Source organism: Myotis nattereri, assembly GCF_964212035.1.
Source record: "Myotis nattereri genome assembly, chromosome: 9".
Lineage (NCBI taxonomy): Eukaryota > Metazoa > Chordata > Mammalia > Chiroptera > Vespertilionidae > Myotis > Myotis nattereri.
Window position 1 is genome coordinate 34948244 of NC_138084.1, and position 27016 is coordinate 34975259.

The 27016-nt window shown below is 48.9% G+C and overlaps 1 protein-coding gene across 1 annotated transcript in view; it reads right to left on the reverse strand.

The window, feature by feature from the left end:
* The window catches only part of MICAL2 (microtubule associated monooxygenase, calponin and LIM domain containing 2), a gene marked incomplete at its 3' end in the record, with an annotated part of 205588 nt that overhangs the window by 29438 nt on the left and 149134 nt on the right, over window positions 1-27016 (reverse strand). The window contains exons 27-30 of the mRNA XM_081098896.1: window positions 26348-26535; window positions 21527-21601; window positions 16654-16808; window positions 14223-15492 (exon numbers count right to left, since the gene is read on the reverse strand). Coding sequence (XP_080955022.1) covers window positions 14223-15492; window positions 16654-16808; window positions 21527-21601; window positions 26348-26535 — 1688 coding nt within the window. The remainder of the gene's footprint in view (window positions 1-14222; window positions 15493-16653; window positions 16809-21526; window positions 21602-26347; window positions 26536-27016) is intronic.

The window sequence follows — 27016 nt, forward strand, 5'->3', positions numbered from 1 at the left end:
TGGAAGGTGGAGAGGCAATCCCAAGCCGACTAAACATTCCCTCCAAACTGCCTTTTCCTCTCCATAATGTTCAACTATTTCCCCGGGTGGGAGTGGCCAAGTTTTAAAAAATAAAAATAAGTTTAACGTCCAGGAGCACATTTACATATGCTGTTATGCAAAGCAAAATAGTGCAGAACATGTATATAATAACAGCCTCTCTGGGGAGGGCGTTAACTGCGTTCACTTTCATTGGCCAGCTGGGAAAGCTCAGGTGAAGATGACTCGGGAGCAGTGTACCAATGGGAGGAGGCAGTGGCAGTGGTGAGCTGAGACCGGTCCCCAGCCGCAGCCATAAATCACCCCTGGGTAATTCGGTCTGAGCGCGTGCGCCTGAGGAATTCTCCTTTACCTCCCTGCCTGCTGGGGGATCGGGATTTTCTAACTTGCAGATTTGAATTACAAGGTTAGAAATGATCAACGTGAAGAGTCTAACACAGTGCCTGGTTCACTGGAGGCACTTCAGTAAATGTTATTGGCATCGGCAATAGCTGCTGCTTCACCATTCATTGATCAAAATGAACAATACTGCAATATTAGTAAAACTGCCCAATTCGCCTTCACTTAGTGGAAAACGTATAGTAACCTAAGGATGCAACGTTTTCTAACTCTCGAAAACAAATTTAATATTCCCATTGAATTGCATTTTGAAATCGAGGAGGAAATGTTCCCAAATAGAATGCATTTCTTAAACTTCTGGCAAAGTTACATAAAGTTATACAGGTGCCTCTGCATCTCTTCCCCTTTATGCTCTTCCATCATAGAACCATCATTCTAGGCATTCACTTGTCATTTGCAGAGTTTTACTCTGGCTATAACGGGACAACTCATTCCGGGATTGATCCCCCACCCTGAAGCCCTAGAAGTCAAAGTATATGAAGCAGCTGTTTCCAGATGCTGGACAGTGGGATGTGCAGAACTGTGATAAAGGTGAGAACAGAAGCAAATGAGTTAAGCTCTAGATCACAAATGCTTCCTCTGCCCTGGGGCACTTTTTTCCAGATCACAGCGAAGGTAGGAAAAACCTTAGCTGAGCACAGGTGATTCATTGGTTTGAAAAGACAGAGATGAGCTTTTGAGAGGGCTGGGCAGCTGGAATGTGTGAGGGAGAGTCCTGGAGAGGCGGGAACTGTGCAGAAAAAGAGCTTCAGAGATAAGCACAGGGGGCCCTTTAGTATATTGCTTAATATGTAGATGCACAGAGAGAGATTGCATGAGGCTGGGCAAAAAGCCGCTGGGGAGTTATAGGCTAAATAATATCAAAAGCTTTTGCAGGACTGGGAAATGTTCACACCCCCCCACCCCCAGCCAGGGGCATTAGTAAAGATTATTACAGACTCACCTGAAGACTCTTAAAAACAAGACTTGGGAGAAATAAATTGATATGCAAGTACTTTACTGCCTTTCCATACATTCTTTACTGCCTACTTAATATTCTTCAAATGAAGAAACAAAACCTAGACTCTCTGTGCACTGTAATAGTCACAAAATATAGCAGCCTAATCCTAACCCTCACCCTCACCCTCGCCCATCCTCATGCTTACAGGACGTGGCACCCAATTTCACAGGGATCTTTCCAGACTGCACCCTCTGTAATTCTTCATCGGGCTGTTCATTGGTAACCTTTACTATATAATTTATAATAAACTGGTAAGGGTAAGTGTTGTTTTTTTTAAAAATATACTTTTATTGATTTCAGAGAGGAAGGGAGAGGGAGAGATGAGATAGAAACATCAATGATGAGAGAGAATCATTGATTGCTACCTCTTGCAAGCCCCCTATTAAGGATTGAACCTGCAAGCCGGACATGTGCCCTTGACCAGAATCAAACCTGGGACCCTTCAGTCCGCAGGTTGATGCCCTATCCACTGGGCCAAACCAGCCAGGGCAAGTATTAGTGTTTCTGAGTTCTGTGCCATTCCAGCAAATTATTTTACCAAAGGAGGAGTGTGTGGTGAACCCCTGTTTATAACCAGTTGGTTAGAAATATAGTTGACAACCTGTAAGGATACAGAAGATTTGAGCAAACACTACTAATACATTTGTAGAACAACAACCCCCCAAGAACTGGAGAATACAGATTTTTCTTTTCTAGAGCCCATGGAACATTTACTAAGTTGGTGCTATGCCAAGCCATAAAGTAAGAATCAACAAAATTCAAAGGCCTGAAATCATACATAGTATGTATTCTGACAGCAGTGAGATTAAGCTAGGAATCAGTAATAGAAAATAACACCAGGAATTTTCAAAATGAGATCGCCAGGCGGGAAAGCTCAGGTGAAGCAATGCTTTTCTAGCAACCTATAGATCAAAGAAGAACTAAAAGTAAATTTAAACTGATGATTAAAAATGGCATAACAAAAGAACTAGATGCAGCTAACACAGTGATTAGAATTAATCACTTGAGAATTAATGCTCTAAGTTCTATTTCAAGAAGCTAGAAACAGAACTACCAATTGAGCCTAAAGAAACTAAAAGGAAAAAAATCAAGAAGAGATTATGAAAGACAATATAGACAAAGCAGAAATAAAATGGAAAAATTGTTTCTTTAAAAAGACAAATAAAATTGATAACCACCTAAGAAGAATGGCTAAGAAAAAAGTGAAAGAAAACACAAGTGACCAATATTTGAAATTAAAAAAATCCTACAGTAACTATTTTATGACAATAAATTTCAAAATTTAGATAAAATGGACAAATTTATTGAAAAACATGATTTACCAAAACTGACATAAGAAGGAAGACAATCTGAGTAATTATACCTATTAGAGAAACCGAATCCGTACTGAGAAACCACCCTCCAAAAAATTCTAGGCTAGATGACTTCATTTATGTCCAAATGTTTAAAGAAGAAATAATACCAGTGTTAAAAAAGAAAAACTCTTTGAGAGAATAGAGAAAAACAGAACACTTCGAAACTTGTGTTATGAAGCTAGCCTAAGTTTGATTAAAGAACTTGACAAGAAGCCTTAGCTGGTTTGGCTCAGTGGATAAAGAACTTGACAAAATATTGCAAGAAGGAAAAAATTCAGACCAATATCTCTCATGAGCATATGTGTAAAACTACAAAAAACAATTAGCAAATCTGACACAGTGATACATAAAGGATTATAAATGATGACCAAGTTGGGTTTACCCCAACAACTCAGTAATGATTTAACATTTCCAAATCTATATAAAAATGTAATCAATATAATTCAACACATTATTGACTAAAGTAAAATAATATGATTATCTCAATAGAGGTAGAAAAAGCATTTGATCAAATTTATCATTACTATATATATAAAAAGCCAGGGTCATGACAGGAATGACAAGAGACCAGAACACCGCGAGGGGCTGGCCTCACCCCCCAGTGGGGACCCCCACCGGCTGGCCTGCAAACTGCCTGGGGCCCTTTGCCCAGGCTGGCCCCTCCCCCAGTGGGGATCCCCACCCCAACAGGGGATGTGGCTGGCCTGCAAAACACACCCGCTCCCAGCTGACCTCTCAGTTCCTCCCCCTCTGTCAGGCACCGACATCTGATGGTGAAAAGGGAACCGGGGGTGGGTGGCGGCAGGGGGCAGGGCTGGCTGTGGGCAGCCGGGGAAGATGGCCCTGATCACAGGCCAGGCCTAGGGATCGTATCCGCGCATGAATTTCATGCGCTGGGCCTCTAGTTCATAATAAAAGCTCATAGTAAGCTAGGTTAAAGTGAAACATAATTCTATCAAAAGGAAAAGTTGCGTTTAATACATTTAGTAGAAAACATTTTATACTGCTTCAGTTTTTAAATTTAAATTCATTAGCCCTGGGTGGGTGGCTCTGTTGGTTGGAGCATTGTCCCATACACCAAAAAAGATTGTGGGTTTGATTCCTGGTTGGGCACATACCTAGGTTACGGGTTTGATTCCTGGTCAGGATGCGAATGAGAGGCAACCATTTGATATTTCTCACATCAAAGCTTTTTTCCTCTCTCTCTCAAATCAGTAAACATATTCTCAGGTGAGGATAAAAACAAGCAAAAGAGAGCACACAAAATACACAGAGTTCTGGTTTCCTGCTGGAGGGGATATACATAGGTACAGTCACTGGAAAACGATCTGAGAGTGTCTTCTACAGCAAACCACACATGCCTACTCCATGACCTACTCATTCCTCTCCCAGGTAGATACAGGGCAGGCAAAGTAGGTTTGCAGTTGTGAGTATGCAAAACACAGAGTTGATTCTTGTATTATTATTTTCCATGAGAACAACAGTAACCCTACTTTTGCCCATCCCTGTACTAACAAAGCATCTGTCTTTGAACAAACTTTAGGCAAGCTCCTCTGAGTGCCTTTCTTGACTCAACCTTCACCTTGGCTTATAAAAACTACAGACCCTCAATATAAATTATTTGGCCCACTCACTCCTTCCTACATTAAAAGACTTAAACACTGACATAGTTTCTGACAGCTCAAGGCTGCATCCCTAGGATGAGCCCAGCCCTGCTGAAAGTACTTGAGAAAACTCAAGGCTGACAAAAGAATTTACTGTTCTAGCCAACACCTCTGGACAGGCCCCTGGCGACCCACACTTTCTTAGCGTTTACTAAAAAGGGCTTATGCTTGAAAATCCTCGCTCTGTCCCTTTGAGATAATATATGTCTCCTACCACTCAGGAGTGTCTTTCTCAAGAACCTGAAAGCCATTCCTTTAAAATGCAATCACCAGGAAGCATAGGGCCTCTGTCTCCCAGTCTCTGTGGGAGGACAGAATCCCAACTTCAGTAATAAGCTGCTAACAGACACAGCCAGCACAGTCAGCATTTATACTGACCCACCCTTTGTAACTTTTTTAACTTCCCTGACTCTGCTGAGTCCCTGCTTGGCCTCTCTCCCTATTCCCTCATTCTCCCTATAAAAAACCATGCCTTCTCTGTGAAAATCAAAGCTGAGCCCGGGCAGTGTGGCTCAGTGGCTGAGCATCGACCCATGAACCATGAGATCACCAGTTCATTTTTCTGGTCAGGGCACATGCTTGGGGGTTGCAGCTTGATCCCTGGTGGGGGGCATGCAGGAGGCAGCCAATCCATGTTTCTCTCTCATTGATGCTTCATTCTCTCTCTTCCTCTCTTTTTCTCTCTTTGAAATCAATAAAAACATATATTTAAAAATAATAATGAAATAAAATCCTCCTTTAAAAAAAATCAAAGCTGAGTTCAGTTCATGCTAGATTCTCTTCCCATTGCAATAGTATATTACTAATTAACATCTACTTCTACTACTTTAACTAGTATCTGGCTTTGTTTGTCTTTGGCAATAGCTCACAGAAAGGATATGTATGAGGGCTCAAAGCTGTATTACTCGAAATAAAAAGAAGTGAAAAGAGCCTAATTAAGTACCCACCAACAGAATGCACAAATAAATTGTGGCATATTCATACAAGAAAATAAAAACGTAGCAATGGAAAAGAATGAACCACTGCTTTATATAACTATATGGATAAATCACTCACACACACACACACACACACACACACACACACACACACGCACACACACACACACATGACGCACACATAATGTTTAATGAAAGAAGTCATGTACAAAAGAGTGGATACTTGTCTTAGTTTTCTAGTGTTGCAGAAGCAATAAACACACTGTTAGCAGCTTACAACAGCACGCATTCATTATCGCACAGTTGTGCAGGTCACAAGCGCAGGCACAGCTCAACGGGGTCATCTGTCAGCCTCTCACAGCGCTGCCATCAGGTGTCTGCTGGGCTGGCTTCTCCTCTGCAGCTCAGGGTTCTCTTCCAGCTCCTTCCAGCTGTTACAGAATTCAGCTCCTCCTGGAGCAGCACACAGACCCTGCTTTCTTGCTGGCTGTCAGCTGGGGTCGGGCTGAGCTCCTGGAGGCCTCCCGTTCACAACATGACAGTTTACTTCTGTGAAGCCAGCAGGATCATGTCTTCCTCACGCTTCGAACATCTGACTTCAGGAATGGTTCAGTCCTTGTTAACAGCTCACCAGATTAGGTTAGGCCTACCCACAGTAATCTCCCTTTTGATTAGCTCAAATTCAATTGGTTTGGAACTCCTATTACATTTGCAAAATCCCATAACCTAATCAGGGGAGTGAAATCTATCAGATTTACATTCCCATCATACTCAAGAGGACAAGGTTATACTGGGCAAGTCCACCAGGGTGGGAAGAATTTTGCCTACCCCGACACTGACTGATTCGATTTTTATCAAGTCAAAAAACTACGGAAGTGATCTGCGATCATATAAGTCAGATGGTAAGTGCTTTTGTTTGGTGGCATCTGTATTTGGGAAGAAGCATGAGTAAGGCTTCTGAGTGCTGGCAATATTCTGTATCTTGATCTCTGAGGTGATTAGGCAAATGTACACTTTGTAAAAATTCATCATTTGTGTATGTAATGTTTGTGTACTTTATTGTATGTATGTTATACTGCATTAAAAAAGTTTATGCAAAAATAAAAAAGGGCCGGAACCGGTTTGGCTCAGTGGATAGAGCGTCGGCCTGCGGACTGAAAGGTCCCGGGTTCGATTCCGGTCAAGGGCATGTACCTGGGTTGCGGGCACATCCCCAGTAGGAGATGTGCAGGAGGCAGCTGATCGATGTTTCTCTCTCATCGATGTTTCTAACTCTCTATCTCTCTCCCTTCCTCTCTGTAAAAAATCAATAAAATATATTTAAAAAAAAAAAAAAAAAAAAAAAAAAAAAAAAAAAACAAAAATAAAAAAGGGAGTTTCTCAGCATGCCTACTTTTAATTATACACAAGAATAATAATTAGCATTAAAATTGTTTGTATAAAATAGGCACTGGTAAGTACTTGAAATCAGTTTATATCCTTAAATCATTTAAATACTCTGAGTTTATGTATAACTAGAGGCCCGGTGCACGAAATTTGTGCATTCGGTGGGCTCCCTCAGCCAGGCCTGCACCATCTTGCTGTCCAGGAGCCCTAGGGGATGTCCCACAGGGAGTGGGCCTAAGCCAGGGGTGGGCAAACTTTTTGACTCGAGGGCCACAATGGGTTCTTAAACAGGACTGGAGGGCCGGAACAAAAGCATGGATGGAGTGTTTGTGTGAACTAATATAAATTCAAAGTAAACATCCTATCTAATAAAAGAGAAACATGGTAATTGGCGTACGACTGCTACCCTTCCCATTGGCTAATCAGCGAGATATGCAAATTAACTGTCAGCCAAGATGGCGGCCGGCAGCCAGGCAGCTTGAAACTAACATGAGGCTTGCTTGCTTCAGTGACGGAGGACTCCAACATTCCCCACCTGCTGCTGCAGGCCTCTGAGCTGGCAGTTTGAAACATAGTTACAAAAATAGAAGCTAAACAAAACCCCAGAAACCAGCTTTCAGCTAGTCGGGATCTCAGACCTGGAGTTGATACAGTGTTTCGAGATTATAGAACCTAAACAAACCAGATACCCACTTTCAGGAGCAGAGGCCTAAGAGCTGGAGTCTCAGAGCTAAAGCTGGCCCAGAAAAAAAAAAAAAAGAAAAACCCGCCAGCCTGAAAACAGCCCTCAGCCCCTCACCCAGACTGGCCAGGCACCCCAGTGGGGACCCCCACCCTGAAGGGTGTGTGACCAGCTGCAAACAGCCATCATCCCCTCACCCAGGCTGGCGAGGCACCCCAGTGGGGACCCCCACCCTGATCCAGGACACCCTTCAGGGCAAACCAGCCAGCCCCCACCCATACACCAGGCCTCTGTCCTATATAGTAAAAGGGTAATATACCTCCCAGCACCGGGACCAGCTTGACAGGGGGCAGCGCCCAAACCCCCTGATCGCCCTGCGGCTCTGTGTATGACAGGGGGCGGGGCCACAACCTCCCTATCCGCCCTGCTCTGTTCGTGACAGGGGAAGGTGCCCCAACCCCCTGATTAGCCCTGCTCTGTGCCTGATAGGGGGGAGCTCCCCAACCCCCTGATCGCCCTGCGGCTCTGTGTGTGACAGGGTGCGGCGCCCCAACCCCTTGATCAGCCCTGCTCTTTGTGTGACAGGGTGCGGTGCCCCAACCCCCCCCCTCCCACCCTCCTGCCACAGGCCCTGCTCTGTGTGTGACAGGGTAGAGCCATAACCTCCCCATCGGCCCTGCCCTGATTGTGACAGTGGCGGCGCCCCAACCCCCTGATCGGCCCTGCTCTGTGGGTGATAGAGGGTGGCGCCCCAACCCCCTGATCTGCCTTGCTGTGTGTGTGACAGGGGGCAGTGCCCCAACTCCCCTATCGGCCCTACTCTGTGAGTGACAGGGGGGAGCTCCTCAACCCCCTGATGGGCCCTGCTCTGTGTGTGACAGGGGGCAACGCCCCAACCCGCTGATGGGCCCTGCTCTGTGCGTGACAGGGGATGGCGCTGCAACCTCCCGATCCGCCCTGCTCTGTGCATGACAGGGGGCAGCGCCCCAACTCCCCAATCGGCCCTGCTTTGAGCCCAACCAGGGGCTGCACCTAGGGATTGGGCCTGCCCTCTGCCACCTGGGAGCAGGCCTAAGCCAGCAGGTCATTATCTCCCGAGGGGTCCCAGACTGCGAGAGGGCACAGGCCAGGCTGAGAGACGCCCCCCCCCCCCCCCCCCCCACCGAGTGCACAAATTTATGTGCACTGGGCCTCTAGTCATTACATAAAAGGGTATGGTCTTTTTTTTTTTTTTTTTTTTTTTTTAGTTTTATTCATTTCAAATGGGCCGGATCCGGCCCACGGGCCATAGTTTGCCCATGGCTGCCCTAAGCCATCAGTTGGACATCCTTAGCGCTGCTGTGGAGGCGGGAGAGGCCGTGAGCCCAGCTTCTGGCTGAGCAGTGCTCCCCTTATGGGAGCACATTGACCACCAGGGGGCAGCTCTTGAATCGAGCGTCTGACTCCTGGTGGTCAGTGTGCGTCATAGTAACGGGTCATTCCGCCGTTTGGTCGAATTGCATATTAGCCTTCTATTATATAGGATATTAATAGAAAGTTGTGTTGTAAAAATACAAAAAAAATAAATTTCAGCTGGCTCTTAGTCAAGGGATCATAATTCAAGGTACTTCAATTTGAATGACTTTTAATAGTTTCTCACTTTCTATTTGAGTACTATTTTTTCTCTCCATTGCATGGAAGTATACAAGTTTAATGTGGAGAGAGCCAAGTCTGTGTGTGTGTGTTGGTTAGGGGTGGAGAAAAAGAAGAAAACTAATGAGTTTAATCTAATAGGGTAGATAAAATCTTAATATTATTATGATACTGACCTAAAATCATCTGAGAGAAACACAAAGATTTCTTATAAGATGGGCCCAGGCACCATTTCTAGAGCTGGTCAGCCTTAGGTTAATTCCATTCTCTATATTCCCATTCTGTTCCAAGCCAAAAAAGTGACACGATTTCCTGGTGAATATAAACAAATGTGGCTGTCCATAAATAAATCAGGAAAACACATTTACCCCAACTTATTATAATCAGCATATACAGAAATTATAGAGCAGTGGTTCTCTACCTATAGGTCGCCTAAGACCATTGGAAAACACATATATAATTATATATTGTTTTTGTGATTAATCACTATGCTTTAATTATGTTCAATTTGTAACAATGAAAATACATCCTGCATATCAGATATTTACATTATGATTCATAACAGTAGCAAAATTACAGTTATGAAGAAGCAATGAAAATAATTTTATGGTTGGGGGTCACCACAACATGAGGAACTGTATTAAAGGGTCTCAGCATTAGGAAGGTTGAGAACCACTGTTATAGAGGTATGAACTAAAGGCTAATCTTACCTATGAATTTGATGCAAAATCTTAAATATTAGGAAACAGAACAAAAAATATATTAAAATAATAAAACATCATGACTAAGTGGTATTTATTTCAGCAATTTAATGTATTATATAATTCATAGTAATCCAACTAAAAAGAACAAATTTACACAATCATTTCAAAAGGTACTAAAATAATATTTGCTAAAATTCAACATCCATTTGAGATGAAAACTAGAGTTGACCCTGTTAGAGGCACCCACCACCTACCTATGCTGTGGAAATTTGGCACATAACTTAAGTAGGTCCTCCAAATTTTTGAATTCCCATTCACCAGTTGACTCTTGAACAACACAGGTTTGAACTGCTTGGGTCAATTAACAAAAAATCTGCATATAAGTGAACCTATGCAGTTCAAACATTATTCAAGGGTCAACCATACTTTTAATAAAATATGATTAGTTGATTATTTCCTTGAAATGATTAAATATATCTGGGTCAATCCAGGAGCCAGCATAATGCTTAAATGGGAAAACATTATTTCCATTAATGAGATGCCTTCTCATTAAAGTTAGGAATGTAATAAGGAAACCATTATCACTTTTTAAAAAAATATGTTTTTATTCATTTCAGAGAAAGGGAGAGGGAGATAGAAACATCAATGGTGAGAGAGAATCATCAATTGGCTGCCTCCTATATGCCCCTTAGTGGGGGTAGAGCCCACAACCCGGGCATGTGTCCTGACTGGGAATTGAACTGTGACCTCCTGGTTCATGGGACGACGCTCAACCACTGAGCAACACTGGCTGGGCCATTATCACAATTTTTATTTAATATTGTTTCTGGAGATTCTGGGAACCAAAGAAACTAAGGAAACAATAAATTAGAGGCACAGAACTTCTAAAACAAGCAGTAAAATTATCATTATTTGCACAGGCTATGATTCTATATTTTGGGGAGGGCCCAGAACTCACTGTAAGATTTCTACAAGCAAAGATAATTCAGTAAAATGGATAGGTACAAAATAACTATACAGAAATCAACAACTTTCATATACACAACCAAGAGTAGCAAGATAAAATGGAAATATCCTATTTACAATAGCAACAAAAACTAAACATCTAATATCTAAATATGTAATAATAAACTTAACAATAAATATCCAAAAGCTATTCGACATAAAGTTCAGAATGTCCCTGAGAATCACAATAAAAGATATGAACAAATAAAAAAATGACAGTTCATATCATAAGGTTGTAAATTCTTTCAAGTTAGTTTGTAAACTTAACTCAATCCATACAAATACTTGTAGGATTTTTTTGGTGGAAAACATAGACAAACTGATGCTAAATTCATATAGAATACAGAACAAGCAAGAAGAACCAGACAATGTTTAAAAGAGAAGATCAATAATGGAATACTCTTTCTACCTGATAGTATAATACACAGATATATATATATATATATATATATATATATATATATATATATATATACATTAAATTAATTAAAACAGTGTGGTACTGACACATAACAGACAACTCAATAAAATATAATAAATAGCGTGGAAATCAGTCCAAGTACAGGGATTTGATATATGATAAAGATGTCATCTCACAGAAGAGAGGAAAAAGATGAATTATTCACTAAATTATTTTAAGATAACCAGGGAGACATATAAAAAAATAAGGTTGGATCTTTTGTCTCATATTTTACGGGTATACTAGGAAGAAAATGTAAATATTTAAATGTAAAAAAATTTAAAAACAGGAGACTAAAAGAAACGGTAAGAAAATTCCTCTGTAAACTTGGATGAAGCTTTTTCTGAACTATTATATATAGCCCAGAAGCCAGAAAGTGAGAAATTGCTTACAACTACTAGATAAAAATAAAAATTTTATATGACAAAACCACCATAAACCAAGTTAAACACTAACAAGAAACTGGGAAAAGTATTTATAATTCAAAAGGCTAAATTTTCTATCTACCAGAGTCCCTACATATCCTTAAGAAAAATACCAACAACCCAACAGAAAACTAGATAAAGAACAGAAACAATAGTTCACAGAAAAGGAAATATAAATGACTATGAAAAGATGCTCAATCAGATTGGTAAAGATTAAAAAAAAAAAGGGCGGGGGATTGGGTAATAACCCGTTTAGTGTCAGTATAGAAACAGCACTCTCACACTCCAGCACCCCTTTGATGGAGGACAATTTGGCAAGATCAAAATTCTCAATTCACATGTCCTTGTTCCAACATTCCCATTTCTAGGAATTTATCCTGCAGATAAACTCACGCATGTGCCAAATGACCTAAGTTCTTAATTATTGTGCACTGTTTGCAATAGCAAAAGTCTTGAAATGACTTAAACTTTCCATCATGGGGGACTGGCTCCATCAATTATGGTGCATGTGCACAATGGAATACCGTGTTGCTATAAAACAAAGCTCTTTATGTACTAATATGGAATGGCCTCCACAATAAAACCAAAAGTATAAAAAAAGTGTGTCCAATATGCCAGTATGCTACCATTTGTGGGGGGAAAGAATATAATATGCACATTTGCTTGTGTGTTTATCAATTCTACCTGAAAGGAAGCCCAAGAGCCTGACAATAACATCTGTCACCAGTGGTAGGATCTCATGGCCCCAGGACAGGGAAGGGAGAAAGGACATCTTGTGCCTGCTATTTCGAGCCATGTGGATTTTGTGTATTATCTACACAGAAATGCACAACACATTAAAGTTTATGATGGGATAAAAGGGTGCAGTTATATTTCAGTCTGTCCATGCTTACATCTGAGCTTGGCTGAAAATGCACTCTCTTGTTAATCTACAGGGCGTCTCAAAAAATGTGCACACACTTTAATAGCTGCTAGCTCAATTTTGAAAATGAAATGCCTTTATGATTATTCAAAGTGCATTGGGGGGGGCACTCTATGTATAGCTTTTTGACTAAGGCATCACACAGAGAAATAATTTTTTGCTTGAAAACCTAAGTTCCCAAATAAGAGTTAAATAAGAAAATAAAACATAAAAAAAGAAAAGAAAAACAAAGTTGCTCAACAATAGGAATAGTAGAATCAGTTTGGTTTAACCCAGGGGTCCTCAAACTTTTTAAACAGGGGGCCAGTTCACTGTCCCTCAGACCGCTGGAGGGCCGGACTATAGTTTAAAAAAAAAACTATGAACAAATTCCTATGCACACAGCGGCGGCAAAAACACCCGGCGGGCCGGATAAATGTTTGCGGCGGGCCGCATGTGGCCCGCGGGCCATAGTTTGAGGACCCCTGGTTTAAAGCAATCAAACAAGTATCAACAACAAAAACAGAAACCATGTGAATGTTTAAACTGTCTCAAAGACATATACCAAAACTTCGTTGAGGAGGAGGGGATGAGAGAATACATTACTGTTTTTGTTTTTAAGATATTTCTATATTGTTGAATTACTCAGATTATTTAATGTATTAATTTTATAATTTGAAAAATTATAGATTTAAATCTAAAAAGCCTAAGGTTCAGTTGGTAACCAAATATAAATAAACATGTTTAAGCTAGTAATAAGAAGAAATACAAGTTTAAAAGGCACCATTAAGAAAAAACTTTTTTCAGTTAGAGTTTACATCCAATAGTATTTTGAAGCACCATTTTTGGACCAGTAAAATAGCAATATTTAAAATATGTAATACTCGATGCAGAGTGTGGTGAAAAGGTACTTTCATACATTAATGGGGGAATATAAATTGGTACCTTTCCCATGTTTTAATTGAAATTTACAACCCACAGTTGTAAGAAATAACACAGAGAGATCCCATGCATCCTTGACCCATAGGTCCTCTTTTAAAGAGCAATTTGTCAGAGTAAGTGGAGAATCTTAAAAGTATTCACATTTTCATTCCACTTCTTGGAACCTACCCTAAAAAAATAATTCAAAGGAAAGAAAAAGCTATATGCATAAAAATGTCCACCCAAGACCATATAAAAATATAAATATGTTCATATATATAATTTATACATACATATATATCTATAAGTTAAACCATAAAGAATCAGTTCATTAAATAACATAACCACTAGATAGAATATTTTATAGCCATTAAATCACATTTATGTAGACGATGAGGCAATTGGCTTAATACCTATGATATAATGTTTAATTTAAAAAGGCACAAAATTTTATGCCCAACTTAGTAAAAAATATGCATAGATGGACAATAAGGGGAACGCGGTGAATTTCTGGTTAACTCTCTCTTTCAAAACTTCCTATCACATAATTTCAAATCTAATTGTTTCATATTTTTTCAAATTTTTCAAATTCCAGTTTCCTACTTTTGTCAGACTTTAATTTGAGGAGCAAGACGAGGTGAAAGATGCTGTGTATGAACCCAATAATGTTAACTAACTGCCGGGCATGGGCTGTGGACCTGTGTCACTTACTTGCATCTGGCTCTGGAGGAGGCGGGGCCCTCTGCCCCAGCCGCGCGCTGTCCACAGGCTGCACCTTCCCCTTGGGGATGCTAAAGAGGTCACGGAAGTCCTTTCTTTGCCTGGATTCTTGGAGGGAACCCTCAGAAGATTTGTCTCTGAGTCTGAGGGAGGAAAAGAGTGCGATTTTCCTCTTTGGAGTCCTAGGAGCATCCGGAAAGGTCTCTTGCAAACTCACTTTCTCCAGGAGTTTGGGGACATCTTCCATCTTGCTGCAGGGTGGGGACGCCAATCCAGGAAACATCTTGGAGGGCCGGTTGGGCAGACTGTGGGTGCGGAGGGCAGGGTCGGGAAGGCCAGGGGTGGAGGGCTGGGCAGCCCTGACAGGCGGGGGGCCCAGGGAGAAGAAGGCTGAGGCTCTGCTGGCCATGTCTCTCCCGGGGGACTGCTGGTCCCAGTCTTTATTGCCGCTGGGCTTCCGAAGGCCGAAGGAGCGTGCGCAAGCTTGCGGCGGGCTGGTGGGCAAAGCCCTGGATTCTGGCTTGGCCCAGGCCTTCCTCCCGCCTTCGGAGTTGGAGAGGAGGGGCTCCAGGAGGGCCCTTCGGAGGGCATTGGTAATGAGTCTCAGCGGGGACCTGGGTGGAGCCACGCTTCGCTCCTCTGGAGTCCTTCCAGCGGGGGTCCCCCTCTTCTCCGGAGCCTCTGCCTGAGCTGGCAGGGTCTCCCTCTCCGCCCGAGGGAGCACCAAGGGGCAGACTGGCTTCAGCACTCGGCCTCCTCTACCATTCTCGGCACTTTTCTGGGAGAGTTGTGGCCCGGGTTCCAGGCGCGAGCTCTGGGGGTTGAAGTCACTCCAATCCAGCAACTTGCTCTTCTGCTCCTGGGTGAGGGCCAGCTTCTTCAAGCCCAGCTTCTTCCCCTCTGCCAGCTCGGACCCACCCTCCTCTCCCATCTGGGTCTGGGAGCCCATATGCCCTTCTCCGGAGCCCCCAGCAACCCTAGGAGATAGCTCTTGGTCTGGCGAGCACCCGCCCTTCCCTCCAATGGGGTGTGGGCCTCTGTGGGTGCCGCTGGTGTCCTGACAGCCATTGGGAGCCATCGCTGCAGGGCTGGGGGTCCCGGGGCTGGCGAGGCCCTCTCCACCCGGCCTCACCAGGCAGAACTCTGTCCGCTCCAGCACCTGGCCGTGCGGCAGGTAGAGAGGGATTTCGCTGGGTGCTCCGTGGGCCCTGGCTCGCCTCAGGAAGATTGGGGTGGAAGGAGTGAAATGACCTCTTGAGACCTGCAGGGCAAAACATAGCCATGATTTCAAAATTGCCAGCGTGTATCTAGATGGGGAAGGCACACCTCAGTCTATAGCCCCCTCCCTCCCTGTCTCCAGTCGAAAAGAATTCTGCCTGGAATGACTGATTTCTGAGGGCAGCTCTTCCCTCAGATGGCTACCCTGGGGCCTGCTGGGGTCTGCCTGGAGCCCCCGTGTCAGCATGGGCCGAAGGCTTTTCTGGGTCTTGGGTCAGGTGGGCAGGAAGCCAAAAGTGAGGCACAGGCATTGGCCAGCTCCTGGGCCCGTGACGGTAGGGCGGTCAGGCACAGAGGGGCAGGGTGCCCCAGGGCTTGCTCAGTCATGTCCCTACTAATGGGCACCTCCATCCACAGGTGTGTTCCTCTAACTACCCGAAACCAAGGCTTCTTCCTCCGCATGGCGCCTCCTGAAGGAAAGGGAGAGCTACCCTTCGGGGGGTGGGGGTCGGGGGGAGGCCTGTGGGGCAGGATGGCCATGAGGACTGTCCAGTGCTTTTTCTAAGCCTGACTCCTGCCTGCGCAGCTGCTAAAGGGCTGTTGCCAGCAGGCAGGGCAGGGCCCGTGGCAAAGGGAGCCCACGGGGGTCCCAGGAGGGCAGGGCCCAGAGAGCAGCTCCGCAAGCGCATGGGCCTGGCTGTCCCGTGCTCTCTGGTCCCCCGGGCCTGGAGCAGGGTCTGCAGGTCAAGAGGCCTGACACACGGACTCCTGGTGAAGGAATGAGTCCAAACCTGTGTTTTCGGTGACGTCATGTTCGAGTCCAGGGAAATGTTGCCTCCAAGGTTCTCAGCTCCTCCCCAAGGCACCCCAGGGTCTGCGCCTGCTCCTCGGCCCCTGGGGGGACCTCCAGGGCCCAGCATGTGTCCTAGCATCTCTGCGCCCCACAGCCCAGCCCAGGAGCCACACCCCGTAAAGTCTGCTGAGTGAGCAAGCCAGTGGCTGTGTGTGTGTGTGTGGGGGGGGGGATGGCTGAGAAGTAGCAGGTGAGCTTCTACGGAAGGGACTCGGGAGGGGCCGGGTGGGCTCTTGGCAGAGCGTCTCTGGGCCCTGGCTCTGCGCGGGGTGCCTGGTGGTGCTGAGTGTGGAAGTGGGAGGAGTAGAGGCAGCTCACTCTCCCACTGGGGGGGCGCTGAGGGGTGCTTACCTGAGGTGGGGGGGAACCCCCCAGAGCACTGCCTGGGACACTGCCTGAGGAGGACGCGGGGGAGGATGAGGCAGAAGACAGGGAGGAAGGGGACACGGAAGGGGACGCTTCCCTGGGCGGCGACACAGTTCTCGCGCTGTTCACCGGCATGGAACCTGCCAGGGAAAGATGCGCTCTGCATTACAGAGGGGCCACGGCCTCACGTCCTCAGGGACAGAGGAGGCTGTCAGTGACGCCCCGACCCTGTAAATGCAGAGGGAGGAAGACCTCAGAGGTGGATTTGGGCCCGATGCCACGGACGGGGGAGGAGGGACGGTGTAGACGAGGCAGCGCCTGTGGGGGAAGGGGTCCCAGGGAGGGGAGCCTGAGAACCATGTGCTTCCCACCCACGTGAGGATGCTCCCCGTGGTGAGACAGGAAGCCCGGTGTTTCTTAGAAACGGACACAGCCGCCCAGGTTCCCCTAAAGCCACGTGGCTGGAGGCTGGGGCTCAGTCAACAACCTGCCCGAGGCCTCTGCCCACGCGCTGCGGACCGTCAGCCGGCACAGACGGGGCAGGCGCCACGGCTAACGCAGCCGCTCTTCCGCTCCCTGTGCGCCAGCGGCCCGCGGAGGCCACGGTCGGCCCGAGGTTTTAAGAGAACACGGGGAGGGAGGTTATCGTGAGCATCAGCTCATTGGAAGCACATGGAGTGAGGCTCGTGCCAAGCTCCTGCTGGTCAGGGACGATCCTTGCAGGGGACGCGCTCCGAGCAACATGAGGAAGGTGCGGCCGAGGCCCAGCCCCACTCTGACTGTGGGAGCTGAAGTCAATTAGGACAGTGACAGCAGAATCTTGACAGTTGTGGTCTGTGAGGTCAATCCCGTTCTCTCTCGCCATCTCTCATGAGTGCACACATGCTCACACGCACACACACACACACACCCACATACTCACACACACACCCTCACACACACGTGCACACACACTCACACTCACACATACGCACACGCACTCACACACGCATGCACTCACCCACACACGCACATACACTCACACCCACACTCACACGCACTCACACGCACACAATCACACACACACGCACACACCCAAACTCACACGCGCGCACACACACACACACACACGCCCTAGGAACCTGAAATCTAAAACGACGAGCATTTTGTTTCCATATTGAGCCATCTCAGTAATATGCCCTCAAAGGGGCTCAGGAAATCCGTTCTGTTTCTGACTTGCCCACTTAGCGTCTGACCTGTGGGCCGGGCCAGCTCCCCCTCAGACCCTCCGAGGACCGCTGTCTCACTCCCCACTCCTGCCGGCTCCTGCTGACCCTCCGGTGTCCAGCCTTAGATTTCAGCTCACTTCCTAACTCACACAATCCTCCGGCCTCGGCTTCTCCAAAGTTTTGGGGAAGAGGCTCCTCCTTTGGGACCCACCCAGACCCGGCCGAACCCAAGCCCTGAGCGAGGCAGCATTCCTTTGAGACCGTTTCCACAGCGGCCCACACGGGGTCCAGCGTTCCCTCCTGCTCTCCCCACACGCAACTGCAAGTCCGTCAGCCGCATCCCAGGCCGGGTGAGGAGAAGGTAGCCCGCACACACGCATGGGCAGCGAGTTCCCAGAGGGAAGCCTCCAGAACGCGTCAGGGGGAAGGTAACCCAGGGGAACAGAGCGGAGGTGGCGGGAAGGAGCTGCCAGGAGCTGCCGCGGGGAGGCCGCTGGCCTCTTACCCAACCCCCATCTCAGCCCGCGGACCTCCATCCCAGCCCACAGTTAGATGGTTCGAGCCTAAAAAGGCAAAAGTTGTGAGTCAGTTGTTGCCTTGTTTCCTGGGCCCAGCTTGCCAAATTCCTGCCAAATTCCTTCTCCTCCTCTTCCTCGCCCCCTCATTCTCCTCTCTCTGCCACCTTCTGACTCAAAGTCCCCTGGGCTAACACACTGCCTTTGTGTGCCCCCGGGGAGCTCTCCTGGGACCTTCTGACACAGAGCCAGCGGCACCTGGGCTTGGTGGCCAGGAAGGCCTTGGGGTTCACAAGGTCATGACCTGGGAGCTGCTTCCTCTCTTTTTCCTTCCTCTAATCCCCACCCTCATCCCCGCTAGTGGGGACTCTCGCTGCACACACGTCCCTCACGCTCTGTCTGCAGGAGAACGTGGGGAGGGCTGGACGAGGTGGGGTGAACAGAGCACCCGCCATTCCAGCTGCTGCTTGGGGGGTGGGGGTTGCTGTGCGGGAGAGGAAGGTGAGGCCAGAGCAGAGCTGAAGGTGACAGGGAATACACCGCCCCAGGTGGCTGATGTCTTTGGGTTCCCTCAGACAATGGTAAAGGGGAGCCTGGAACCCCACCTCCTTTACATCCACACCAGCTGCTGGACATTGAGCAAGTCTCTTAACCCCCAGTTTCCTCAAGAAATCTACTGCTGCGTCAGGGGAGGCTGAAGGAATAAAACGAGATAAAAAGAGATGCCTAGTGCAGGATGCAAAAATCACACAGAACTAGGAATTCCATCCCTCTCCCCATGCACATGGGTGGTGTCCAATAAAAACACCACCGAACGCTAACCCTTCCCAGAGGGGGCTGCACACCCTCATGGACCCCACAACTCCTCCTCCTCAACTCATTAACACCTGGCATGGCCCAGGCCGGGCTGCCCTGCCCTGTGCAGGCCCCTTGCAAAGGGGGTCGATGAGCCTGTGTTACAGCCCCACATCCCATCTGGACCAGGGCCTCTCCTCTGGGCCCTCTGGCATTGGTGACCTTTCCCCTTGATCCCAGTGGTCATTCTTGTGAGCATGGCCAGCAGGGGGTGGGGGGCGGTGCTGAGGGCAATCACACAGAACCAGCCTTTTCGGGGCAGTGAGTGGACAGAGGAGGTGGTGCCCCATATTCTGCTCCTACTATAGCACCAGCCTTGCCCATTGGTGTTTCCTCTTGGGCAAAATGAAAATGACCAAAAAGATAGCTCGAGTGGCTTTTAGCTCTGGGGATTTTTAAAAAGACTGGGACCGCAGGGGGCAGCTTCCCAGAATGTTGAACTCAGGCGTGGCTCAAATCCTCCCAAAGCCTTGGAGCGCCCTCTAGGCGTGGCAGCCTGAACAGGCCTAAACCATGTGCTTCATCTGTTCCTGCCCTGGGCCCAGCCTGCTTGTTCCCTGGTTTGGTCATTCATTTGTTCACTCTTCATTCATAAGTTTGTCCAGAAGTTGGTTGGTTGGTTCGTTCGTTCATTCATTCAGCAAGGAAGGACTTGGTGCCTTCTTTGGGCCAGGTTCATGATAGGCACCCATAGAAATGGTTTGAACTCCAGGCCTGCTCTCAAATCAGCTACCTATACCTGTTATTTCTGGGATCACTAAAGACAGGACTGGGGTCTCCAGGCTGTGTCTCCTCCAGCAGCCTGGCCCTGCTGGGAGGGCCCCCACCAGACTCCCAGCTCTCAGGCCAGACTGGGAACTTCTTGAGGGCAAGGATAATCCCCTTCACTGGAGGCACTCAGTACAGCTGATGGGATGACTGGGATGGAATCTTCACCCAAAGGGACCCGGCCATGGAAGCAGAAGTCCCACGACAGAGACGGGTTGTGGTGGGGGAGTAAATGCCATGACTTGTGGGAAAGGCCTGGCCCAGGTCTTCCGTAAACATTAACTGGCTCCTTCCCCTTGTTCTCACTGCCTGGGGCTGTGGGTTGATTCAAGAGTTATTTTGGGTTGTCCCAGGTGAAGTGCCCTGCCCAGGTGTGCAGCCCTGACCCAGCTCCAGTGGCACCCATGTCCCAGCCTGACCCGAGGGAGAGGCTGCAGGGCCGGGGGCTGCCGGGAGAATGACTCACTGGCCAGGAGTCGCCACTGACTCAAAAGGAAGGAGTCAACAAAACGAGCACTGTGTTCCAACTACAATGACGTTTCTTTTTTTTTTTTGAAAATCTTGTCTTGCCGAAACCGGTTTGACTCAGTGGATAGAGCGTTGGCCTGCGGACTGAAGGGTCCCAGGTTCGATTCCGGTCAAGGGCATGTACCTGGGTTGCGGGCACATCCCCAGTGGGAGATGTGCAGGAGGCAGCTGATCGATGTTTCTCTCTCATCGATGTTTCTAACTTTCTATCTCTCTCCCTTCCTCTCTGTGAAAAATCAATAAAATATATTTAAAAAAGAAAAAAAAGAAAACCTTGTCTTACCCAAGGCTTTCCAGGGTCCATCTCTCCTAGAGCAAGACCCAGAGAGGGTGTGTCGGGGCAGGAAGAGGTGGAAAGCGGCGATGAACTTGGAATCAGAAGAGTTCCTGCCCCTCTCTCAGTCTAGGAGAGGGAATCCCAGTTCTGTAATAGCTGCAGCCCTGGGATGCCCTGCAATTGTGTGTGGTCCCTGCGCCCCCTAGTGGGAGCCCGCTGCCTTGGCATCCACCACAGGCCCTGGTCCTCACCCACCCTGCTCTTCCCTGGGATGTGAGGCCCACAGGCTGCTCAGAAAAAGGACAGGGCATGTGTGCACGCCTGGCTTCCCTCACTGCGTTGCCCCTGACTGCAAGAACTTCAGCTGATGCCCCCAGCCCAACTCCAGGGCCCCAGTATCCTCGTCGCTGTTTCAAAAAGTTTGGAGCTGAGGCGATAAGGCCCCTTCCACGTGTCACTGAGTCCTCAGGCTCGATGACTCTGGACTGGGGAGCCAAGGGGAAAGGGGGTCCCAAATCCCTCAGGGAATGCTTCCTCGGGTCAGCAGTGGAAATAGGGTCAACCTTCTATTTCTTTCCTTGCCGCTCACATCCAGGAGGCCAGGTCAGAGGTTGTGCAAGGAATGAGGACAGCTGCCCCTGAGAATTAGTCAGAGAATTCTCGCCCCCACCCCACCCCCACCCAGCCCCAGAGAGCCTGTGACTCACTTGGCTGGCACTTTCTTCTCCAGCTCTGGTATCTGCTGAGAGTTGGGGACTGGAGGCTGTTGGCCCGCTGCAGAGCTGTAATGGAACAAAGAAAGGCAGGGAAGGTGGGAAGGGAGGAAGAGTCTGTTAAACATGTTCATAAAGGGGGGGGGTTCTCCTATGGTCCATTTACCGAAAGTGAATTGGCTGATGACCATAACTGACTGAGCCCCTTCCTTCCCTCTGACTGCGCCCTCCTGTCCCAGCACACGCCTCCGGTTTCTCATTCATTCATTCACCAGATACTTATGGAGACTCTGCCATGGGACAGGTCCTGCCGCCTTTTAGAAAATGCCTCCGATTGTGAGCCATCATTCCAAATGGCCCTCGTTAATGAGCATACCTATGTGTACATGTTTACATGCCTACATGTATGCACAGATACATGCATGCCCGTATACACACACACGTGCGCATTTGTTTTTAGCAGAGCAGCTCGTCAGAGCCGAAGTCTCACATCAGTGGCCCGCGCGCGCGCTGCGATGCAGCCTGGAAGCTGCAGGAGCTCTGTCCGCTCCCCTGCCCCGCAGAGCCCTGCGGACCCTCTGGGAGCCAGTTCTAACTGATCCTCTGGCAACCCACCGCCCTGAACACCCTCTTGGCCTGGGTTCCAACGGAAACGCTTCGGGAGGCTGTGGACTGTGCCCTGAGGACCCTCTGCCCAGTGGGCCTTGAGGATTAGCTGAGCTCAGTGAACGTCACCTGCGGAAGAGAAATCGCACATGGGCCACAGATGTGGCCTCCAGTCCCTGAGGCGGTTCCATCACAGCCTTGACAGAAAGAATGGGGTGATGCCTGCCGAATGCACACACAGCTGGGACCAGGAGGCATGGAAGAAGGGCCGTGGGAGTGATGGGGGTATGTGAGGAGTGTGACTGAGCGTGAGGAAGGCTTGAATGCGGGCCTCCCTGAGCCCAAGGCCCGGCGGGCACGGCCCTCTCTGTGTAGGAAGTCCTGGGTTCCACCCTCACTTCCTGCCAGTGCTGAGCTGGGTGTGGACGCGCACCAGCCGGGCTGCACAGGTGTCAGCCGCTGCCTGGGGGCTTCCTTCCCTCGGAACAGCCCTCCGATCCTGGGCACCCTCCCGCCCTCACTCCACGTGGAGACCCTGTGAGCCTGCTCCCCTGAATGGCGGGCCCCCATCCCACAGGCCTGTTTTCACACCCTGCCCGTGGGTTTGAGGGGGGCTGTGTGGACAGGCGCGGGGTGCAGTCTCCCCACCTCCCGGTTGTAGGATGAGCAGCCTGCCTGCAGCCTGGGCCCACTTCCTCGCACCAAGTGCAGGTCAGCGTTTCCCAGGCTGGGAGTCTCGCACAAGGAGCGAGCAGGCCTCTGGCACAGCCACGTCCTGCTGGCCACCGTCAACCTCAGTCAGCTCACGGAGAAACCGCTCAAGAAACAGAGGCGTCGGGCCGGCTGGCTCAGTGGCTCTGTGTCGGGCTCGGCCCTCCCGCGCGGGAGCATCTGGGGCGCTGACATAAAACGCAGACACTGGGCCCCACTCTAGACCCACTGAACCTCAGCCTCTGGAGGTGGGAGGCCAGAAAGGTGCCTTTGAAACCAGGTTTGTGAGAACGACGACGCCCGGTGCATGAGGGGAAGGGCACTGAGCGTTTTCCGCAGCCTCAGTAACGCGGGGCTCAAGCTCCCTTTCAAACCGTCCTCTGGCGCGTGCACCAGGCCAGAGCCCCGAGGAGGCAGCAGGTTCCCAGGGGAGCTGAGGGCGTCCAGATGTGAGGTAAAGCGTCTACCACATAAAACAACCATGTTTGCCACTTTTCATCCTTCATATTTTAATACTTTTCCTCTTTTAAATACTGATCTTAATTTTGTGACAGTAACATGGAACATCCAACTTTATCTTTTTAAAAAATCATCAGGATCATCAAGCTATTACAGAATAGTTACCCTCCATACCCTGCCAAGGTACTTTAAAAGGATTATGTTTTGCGTTTGTAGATGAACAATGACAATCATCTGGATACACTGTCTGCCGTTTTTGTCATTTTTAAGGGTAGAGTTCAGTGGCATTAGGGACATGCATACTGTTGTGCCGCCGTCCCCACCATCCACCTCCAGAACTTGTTCCTCGTCCCAAACTGCAGCCTTTTAGCATTAAAAACAACAGTTCCCCCCCAGCCGCTTCCCGGCCCCTGGCAGGCACCATTCTCCTTTCTGTCTATGAATTTGGCTTGTCTTGGCACCTGATAGAAGTATAACTCGTGCAATGCTTGTCTTTCTGTGTCTGGCTTATTTCACTGAGTGTAATGACTTCAATATTCCTTCATGTTGTCGCATGGTACTCAGGCTGAGTGACATTTCATGGTGTGGCTATAGCACACTTGGTTTCTCCATTCACCTGCGGATGGGCAGTGGGCCCGCGTCTCCCTTTTGGCGGCTGTGAATAATGCCGCCATGAGCAGTGTGGCATATACCCCGGGGTTCTTTTTAAAGCTCCGCCTGGTCTTGTCCAGCGTTTCCCTGGCTCACCTCCGAACCATATGTCCAGGTGAGAGTGGGATTAATAAAGCTCCTTCAACACCCACCACACGATGTCAACGCTGCAATATCTGGAAACGCGATGGGCTCACCACAACCAGCAACACAAATCACATGCCAATGTGGTTTGCCCAGCGACGATCAAAACCAGGATGGATGAAGACGAAATCGACAGAAGATTGCTCGCAAGTCATGCAGTCTGGCCACGTCTCTGTCTGTTCTACACTTTCTCCTGGAATTAAACTGGACTGTCAGAAACAAAATGCTTCGGCCACACTACCTTGTTCTCAACGACTCCCCTGGGAGAACCGCCCCTGCGAGCCCTGCCCTCGCCTGCCAGCCAGGGAGGCGGAGGGAAACAGCCTCGGGAAAACTGGCTGCATGTTTTGCAGAGCCATTGCTCCAGGCGTGACCTGATGCATCTCCCGGTAGCATCTATTTGACATGAGCTGGACAATGTCTGAAGGGTGAAGCATTAGAGAAAGCGGGACCTGCTCCGAGACCCGCTGCTGCTGCAAACCAATATATTTTTTCCCCTCATGAACAATGAGAACAAAAATTATCTATTTCCTTCTTAACTCAGGCAGCCAGGAAATTCAGAATCAAATTTATGATTCCACGAGAGCAACTGTTTAGGACCATGACCTTCCTCTCTGGGGTCTTGACCCCCTCATCTGGTTCTGTTAACCCTGATCTTGCGGCTTTATCTCGCGTGTATATAAACAGACAATCTTGTGTCACATCTTTCCGGTAAGTTGCCTAAAATCCCCTGGTAACTGAGGAGAGAGAGAACTGGAGGGAAAGAGGGAGAAGCAAGCAGGCTTCATTTTTTTTTTTTTTTTTAAGGAAGAGGGAAATTCTTGTAGTTCCCATGTCCATGTAAATTTTTTCTTAATATATATTTTTTAGTTGATTTCAGAGAGGAAGGGAGAGGGAGAGAGAGATAGAAACATCAGTGATGAGAGGTCATCATGGATCGACTGCCTCCTGCACGCTCCCTACTGGGGATTGAGCCCGCAACCCGGGCATGTACCCTTGGCAGGAATCGAACCTGGGACCTTTCAGTCTGCAGGCCGATGCTCTACCCACTGAGCAAAACCAGCTAGGGCAGGCTTTGTATTTATTGATGAGGAGGCTGGAGCCCAGGGAGACCAGGGGCCGACCTAGGCCAGGCAGTACCCAGACAGAGGCAGGCTGCACCCAGCTGGGCAGAGCGCAGCACTCGTTGCTCAGCAGGGGCTAAGCCTTTCTGGACAGCACCACAACTGGTTCTTAGCACATGTGTCTTTTTTAGAAACAGGCTCACATGGGAGGGAAACCTCAGAGCTTCCGGGATTGTGGCCTCGGCCTGGGTCTTTCTGATCCATCACTTTCATGGTGGTTCCCGGGAAACCATCCCCTAGGAGAGTATTTCTAGGTTCCGGTGCAATTCCGCTCGCAGCCACCAGAGAGCAGGGCAAGGCAAATGGAGCTCCTGCTCTCCCAGGGCCGCCAAGGCCATTGGTCCCGGGTAGCAAGTTTCTATTCGCCTGTTCTTTCCACCCAGAGGATTCCCTTTGCTGTTGGCGGAATCAAACCACTCATTCCAGGCCACCTTTACTGCAACAAGCTGGGCGTCTAAGGACACCTTCTTCTTAGGGTGTAGAGGCGCCCAACGTTGGGCTGCACCGCTCACTAGCTGAAGTCCAGGAGGCAGTCAGGCCCTCTACTCACCTGTTCACTGGGCTTCATATCACCTCCAGGGCCATCTGAGGATGAGTGGGGCTGTGTATGGGGAACCCCTGCCTTCCAGGCACTCGGGGGAAGTGCCTCTATTCTTATGTAGGCTGTTTTGCTACATGCCACAAGCCCCAGCATGGCCCTGGCCCTGTGCTGCCAAGTAGCCGAGGGAGGCCGTGCTACCTGGGACTGCATGGGGTCCAACAGCAGCGGGGCCACCCCTCTTCCTCGGCGGAGCCCCCTGAGGAGAGGCACAGGAGGCAGAAGGAGACTACTGCAGGCAGGAGGGCCCGGGGCCTCCCATCTCTGCCTGCCTGTGACACACAAAGACAGCTGGGCCCCTGCCCCTTCCTATTGAGATTCCCACGACGAAGGAGGTGGGCCTGGGTCACCTGCACGTGCACCCAGCCCCCCTCAAGTCCCAGCCCCACTGCCTCTGAGCCTGCGGGTCGCATCTCCTGTCACAGGGTCCTCCGCAGGTGAAACTGGCATGGGGCTCTCTGCTCCTTCCCCCTGTCCCAGGACCCAGCAAACCTGTCCCGGGCAGGCAGGCTCTCTGCTCACCGTGCAGAGCTCTGGGCTCCTCGGGGTCCTGTGCAGAGGCCGCCCTGCTCAGGCGCTCCCTCAGGGAGCTGTGGTGGCTGAGGGGCTCCCGCAGGGGTGCGCGGTCCGGCTGCTGGGGTCTCTCCTCACAGGGCTCCGTGCTGGAGGCCTCGCTGCTGCGGCTGCTGCAGTTCAACTCCGCATCAGAGCTGGGGGAGAGGAGAGAGAGCGGGTGATCGGGGAGCCTGCCAGTCACCCCCAAACCCACACTGCATCCTGCCCACCACTGCCTCCAGCCTCAGACTTTGTTATGGGCTAAACTGTGCTCCCCAAAATTCATATTACGTCCTAACCCCTAGCACCTCAGAACGTGACTGCATTCAGAGGAAGGGTCTTTAAACAGGTAATTAAGTTAAAATGAGGCCATTAGGCTGGGTCTTAATTCAATGGGACTGGTGTCCTTTACAAGAGGAGGACATTAGGACCCAGACAGGCACAGTAGGAAAATGTCCCCAGAGCAGGATCATCATCCGCATATAAACTAAGGAGAGGAGCCTGGATCCTTCCCACACCCTCAGAAGGAGCAACCCTGCCAACACCTGGACCTCAGACCCCCAGCCTCTGGGACGGAGAGAGTAAATCTCGGTCATTTGAGCTACCCAGGCTGTGCTGCTCCATGGCAGCCTTAGC